Source organism: Onthophagus taurus, chromosome 1, assembly GCF_036711975.1.
Source record: "Onthophagus taurus isolate NC chromosome 1, IU_Otau_3.0, whole genome shotgun sequence".
Lineage (NCBI taxonomy): Eukaryota > Metazoa > Arthropoda > Insecta > Coleoptera > Scarabaeidae > Onthophagus > Onthophagus taurus.
This window is the reverse complement of record NC_091966.1, coordinates 29,084,068-29,090,089: the sequence shown is the minus strand read 5'-3', so window position 1 is coordinate 29,090,089 and position 6,022 is coordinate 29,084,068. Positions and strand designations below refer to the sequence as shown.

Here is a 6,022-nt window from a genome sequence, read left to right as displayed (position 1 = left end):
CTCATACGACAAAAGTTCTTTACATTTTCATTATCAATTCTGGATTCTGCTATTAAATCATCTTTCTTTAATTAACTCGATAAGGCGCATGATACCACGTGTATTTCTTTCTAAAAGAGTCGGCCTAGTCCAACATTTACGAACTTTCTTTTTCTGTTTTTGCAAAATAATAATAATTGCAGCCACTGCTGCCTGTAAATCATCATCGCACCACATTATATTCAAATGCTGAAACATATATTAATCTGATGCAGTCGGAATTTCTTGCTGCAGCAACACGGTGATCAGCGACTATAATGAGTTTTCTTGGTGTGGGCAGAATGTTTACAGGAAATGGTTATGATTTTGCGTCCTCAACAGGAATAAAATGTTTCCCTGTATTTCTTTGCTGTGGATCTTTAGGTTTGATTTAGCAACAGCAACGAATTGTAAACTTAATATGAGATGGCTTTCATTCAAAACATTTTACTGTGGTTATTGTTTCAGGAATTTATGAATAATATTACAAATTTAACAACTTCAAGTATTGATATTAAATCACTACCTTTAAATTATCTATATTTTGAAAAATTATTTGCCAAAACTTTTCCAATGTGTGCTTTCGCCAAATCCATCAATATTTTTTTGAATTGCTTAATGCGAGAGTAGTTTAAATCTAATGATCCAGATGATTATAAAAACTGTCGGCCTATTTCCATATTGCCGGCTATCTCAAAAATTTTCGAATCTTTATTAAAATGTAGATTGAATATATGGAAAATAATAAGTTATTTAATTCAGCCCATGTTGCCGCAGTCAAAAGGCTACCACGTCAGCTCTGACAAGCATGGATGTTATCGCACGAGCGTTTACGAGAAAGAAGAGATTCAATTATGCTGTGACTTGTCAAACGCATTCGATTGTGTCTAATATAAGACTCTATTAAGTAAACTGGAACATTACGGTATAATAGGGCTACCAAATTACATAATCCGTAGTTATCTAAGCAATAGATTGCAGTGCGTGCAATGGAAGGGTCGAACTTCAGAAGTTACCAATATTACTTCTGGTATCCCACAAGGATCAATTCTGGGTCCAGTGCTTTTCATTATTTCTATAAAGGACCTTCCTATAAATATGTCGACTGAAGGCATAATAATAATAATGTTTATTTGTCGCAAAGAAATGTACGTACAATAGTCAACAATACAAGAAAATAATAATAATATTCAAAAATAAATAATAATACACCAAAAAATGCAATTTAAGTATTCCTCTATTGAGTAGAAGGAGTATTGTAGTAACAATCGCTTCACTTTCCTTTTGAAGATACTTATAATATAATTTTATGCACATATAATTAGTGCTTTGTTCTGCTCTTTTGATGCGGTGTTGTGGAATGACGATCCTGTTCTTCTGCCTAATGTCATGTTGGTGGATATCACTATGAGATGAATATCTCATTTTGTTCTTATGCAGAAGAGTAACTGCCGCCAGTATGTAGACACTAGGGACAGTTAATATTTGCATCGCTTTAAATATGCTTCTGCAGCTATCTCGCGGTCCTGCACACACCGAAGCTCTAAGGGCTTCCTTTTGCTGGATTAAGAGCTTGGAAGTTTGAGGCGATGATCCCCACACCTCAATGCTATATTGAAGTATGGAATTAAAGTGGCGGAAGTAGGTGGTTCTAGCAGCTTCATGGGTTGAGATAATCCTTATTCTTCTGATGAGGTAGGTTACTGTGGCAAAGTTTTTTGTAACGTTTTCTATATGTGAATTCCATTTCAGGTGGGAATCTATGTTAAGACCAAGAAATTTAATCGTATGTCCCGTATCTGGCTCTCTATTGGTAAGTATGAGTGATTGCGTCTTTTTTCCATTCAGTTTTAGCTTATTGCTGGCGAACCACTCTTTCGCTTCCAGCTCGACTTCTTCGGATTTTCCGAGGAGTTCCTGTCTGTCTCTAGATGTCGCCAACAGCGAAGCATCATCAGCGAAAAGGCACGTCAAATCAGCCGTTAAGTTTTGTGGTAAGTCATTGATATAGATCAGAAACAAAACCGGGCCAAGAACAGATCCCTGTGTATTTCGTCATCGCGAAAAGAAATTTCTGTTTTCTGTTGTCCTAGAGTTAGCGCACCAGAATTAGCTGACCACATCGCGACTGTATTTAATAAGTCTGTACATCGAAGAACCGTATAAAGAGTTCTACGCGATAATAGTCTTCGACTAGAATTTGCTTTGTTTACTGAAGAGTCGAAGTATAGCCCTTTTGGAAATGATGATCGGGCAAAAATGGAGGAAACATGGCGATGGAGTTGAAAAATTTGGTACCAACTGTAAAGCACGGTGGACGTAGTGTCATGGTTTGGGGAGCGACAACATCTTGTTTAGGAAAACTGGCATTCATTGATGGAATTATGGATGGATATACATATAAAAGTATTTTAGAACAAAATTTGATGTCATCAGTGGAAAGCTTTGATGCCCTCGAGGATCGTTGGATATTCCAGCAAGACATTGACCTTAAGCATACCGCAAACCTTATCAAACATTGGTTGCTGTATTATGCACCCAGGCAGTTGAATACACCTTCTTAGAGTCCACATTTAAATCGAATCGAGCATGTTTGGGAGCTTTTGGAACGTAAAATCCGGCAGCGCAAAATCGCAGATGCGAAAACAGTGAAATCTACGTTAGTCGAATCTTGGGCTAAAATTACAGCAGAAGAGTAGCAGAATTATTCATTACAAAATCAACAACTCAGATACAGAACTAGTCTCTGTGGTTAAAACAGCGGAAATTTAATCACTGCATAAAATACAACTCTCTTCAATTAGCAAATGGGCAAATTGAGATATTATACATATAGTTACACCCTTTGTTTTTTGTTCAGTTATGTCAAGGTATAACCCTTGGTAACCTTATGATCGCAAGCTAAGTAATCGTTTATTGCCAATAATGTAAATATTTGTCTCGCTTTCTAGGTTAACCTCACAACGGGGAATGAGGCTTGTTCTATGATCTAGTGATTCCAATAATATGCAAAGTCAGTTAATTTCGTTTATATGTATTTGAAGGGTCTTTCTGCTTCCCGATTTATGAACTGGGGCCAAACGTCTGCGGTCCTCCGAAAGATTCCCAGTAAACAAATTTGCGTTTTAGAAACATTTCTGATACATATTATTGAAACATGAAACGTTTCTTCGACATTTCATTCTTTCGTGCATTTCAAGCGTGTCTTACGAAACTTGTTTTTTAATATACTATTACATAGGTCTCTTTCTTTAAATAGTGTTCACTAGCCGTATTTTCATTAACTAAACCTAGTGGTGATATATAAAAAACTTATACAAAACTTGCGCCATTCCTCGGCTGTCCAGGTAAAAAAGGAAAAACGGGTTCTAATAGATTTTTTCACGTGGAATCCAATGGTGTACCTAGAATTTTTCTAGTCATCATGGTTTTTGAGTTATAAACACAACTCAAATACTGAATACTCAACTTCTAAAATACTTAACTCTTTATAACTCAAAAACCGTGATGACTAGAAAAATTCTACGTGCACCATTGGATTCTACGTAAAAAATCTATTAGAACCCATTTTTACGTTTTCGGATAGCCGAGATACAGAAGGTGTGTGAAAATCGTAAATTTTGAAACACTCCCTGTATATCAAAAACGAAGAGGGCTATGAAAAGTTGGTTTGCGCTATTATAAGTTACACAAAAAAGTAGCTCAGGTTTGCGAAAGCCGTAACTTTCTATCTTTCATAATAACTGAGATACCCTGCAATCCCATCGAAATTTGGACACCCTGTACATTAAAATTGAAATGTTTCACAGATGTTTCTTGTTTACTGGGTTTTGATGCGGCAGATAAATTTTTTCTCCACCTTCAGAATATTTCCGGTTGTTATCCAGATGATGTTCTTATGATGGTCGGGGACTTCAACCAACCCAGAGTGTCGTGGTAATGAATATTTCGTCCATTCGAGTCAATTTTTGCATACCATCTCTTATTGTAATCTGTCACAACATAATAATGTTCTTAACCTTAATGGCAGAATTTTAAATTTAATTTTGCGTAATCAATTTATAGTGAGTAGGATCTGTACTTGTTCTGACCCTCTAGTGATTCCTGATCACCATCTTCCTGCTTTAGAGTTCAGTCTCCAACCCTTCTCAAATTTTTAGCTGATTGATGGTGGTCGTCATGAATATTAAGCAATTAGTGCAGTGGATTAGAACAGTGTATTTAATAACGTTAACACTAACCAGGCATTGGAGGTATTCTATACACTTTTACACAGAATCCATCTTTACGTGCCGTGTAGAGTTAAAGAAACTCGCTTTCTGCAGTGTTATGGTCCATGTACTATTAATGAGAAGCTTAAATATCATAGAAAATTGAATAAACATGGTAACCAGGCCGACTACTTATGATTTTCATTATTGCGCAAAATCTCAAAGAATCTTATTGCGTCAGATTACAACAACAATCTGAACCAAATTCAAAGTAATGTTATTGACAATCCTAAACAGCTATCTATGTGTTAATAAAAATATCTACCAAGTTTTGATTAAATAAGACTAAGTTTAAACATTTCCTAAAAGATCAATTTGTTTGAAAGTACTTTATCTAACCCTATGATAAATTATGTAAAATAAACGATGCCATAACCACAATAACACAAAATAATAATTGTTTTTTCAATTTTATATATTTTGTAGCATTGCATTAATAAATATGTATGTATTAAATCAAATTGAACAGCATTTTCCAAAAATTAATTAATTACTCAAATTAAATTCAATTTAATTCATCTTTGGTTTTTCTTTTTACCAATCATTTGCATCATTTAAGTCGCTGAACATTTTATCTTTAATCTTCGGTCTTGGATCCTCTTTTATATCAGTTTCAATTGCATCTACTGTTCCTAACAAATACTCAAATTCTAAAAAAAGAAACAATATTATAAAAAACACATTTTCACAAACTAAATAGAATTAAGAACCTTCTAAATTTAAATTAGGACCCCTTAATTCTATAGGACCCACAATTTGCTTTTTCATTTGCCCTTCGAAATAAATAAATATTGTGGGTAAATTTTTGTCAGGATAATTTGGAATACAAGTTGTTGAAATGGATTTTAAGAATTTTACTGTTGGAAATCTGCCGGCTAAATTAGTCATATGTTGATTAATTAATGCACATAGAGGTATCCTAAAAATTAATTTTATCAACTCAATCACATTTTAAATAACTCTTCAAATATGTACCCTTGTTTATACAAATGCAAAATTACCCAAACGCCTTCCCCAGCTTTATTTACTTCACCAACATAATCTTGAGCAGATATTTCCCTAACCGACCCAAATTTTGATTTTTCAGCTAACGCCTTAATTTCTGCTATTCTTTTTTGTCTATACTGTAATATTATTGCCTCATCCTCAGAATCTTCCAACTCATCAAGTTCATCTAAATCCAACTTTGATAAATCTCTTTCTTTTGATTGTTTCTCTTCAATAGTTTGTTCCAACATAGTAACAATTTCATCTTCAGTAATTTCAGCCTCCTTTTTTGGTGGGATAATACCTTTTGACCGCAATACATCATTCCATTCGGTATCTTCATTTGGGTCCTAAAATATTAATTCACATTTTAATTCAATACATAAATACACATTTTGATATAACTACAAATAATATCTTACCTGCATTTTTAAATAATAGTTTTAATTAAAAAAATTAAAAATAACGGGATATTTTAAGATTCTAGAAATTAAGAAACTTCTTGAATTGAGGTTAGGAACAGAAGGAAAGAACTTATATGGGCAGGCTCAAGCTAAAATTGAAATTAAGGTCAGTGCGTATTTAAACGAACAACATTTCTACATAAAATTTCTTTTATTCTTATAACTAAAACAAATTAATTTTACATTTTTGTGACATCAGCATTTTTGTAAATTAATTTATATTGTTTTAATGTTTATAACAATTAATACATATTTTATTTATTAAAATTTAAAATAAATTTA

General features: G+C 33.5%; 1 protein-coding gene across 1 annotated transcript; it reads right to left on the bottom strand.

Moving 5' to 3' along the window:
- Positions 1–4,686: 4,686 nt before the first annotated feature.
- On the bottom strand, positions 4,687–5,843 carry LOC111421390 (viral IAP-associated factor). The gene is made up of 4 exons (XM_023054570.2): positions 5,699–5,843; positions 5,265–5,626; positions 5,000–5,208; positions 4,687–4,939 (listed from the first exon to the last, which is right to left on the bottom strand). Exons 1-4 carry the CDS (start codon positions 5,702–5,704, stop codon positions 4,824–4,826), a joined length of 693 nt encoding a protein of 230 aa, XP_022910338.2. The 5' UTR covers positions 5,705–5,843; the 3' UTR covers positions 4,687–4,823.
- Positions 5,844–6,022: the final 179 nt, after the last annotated feature.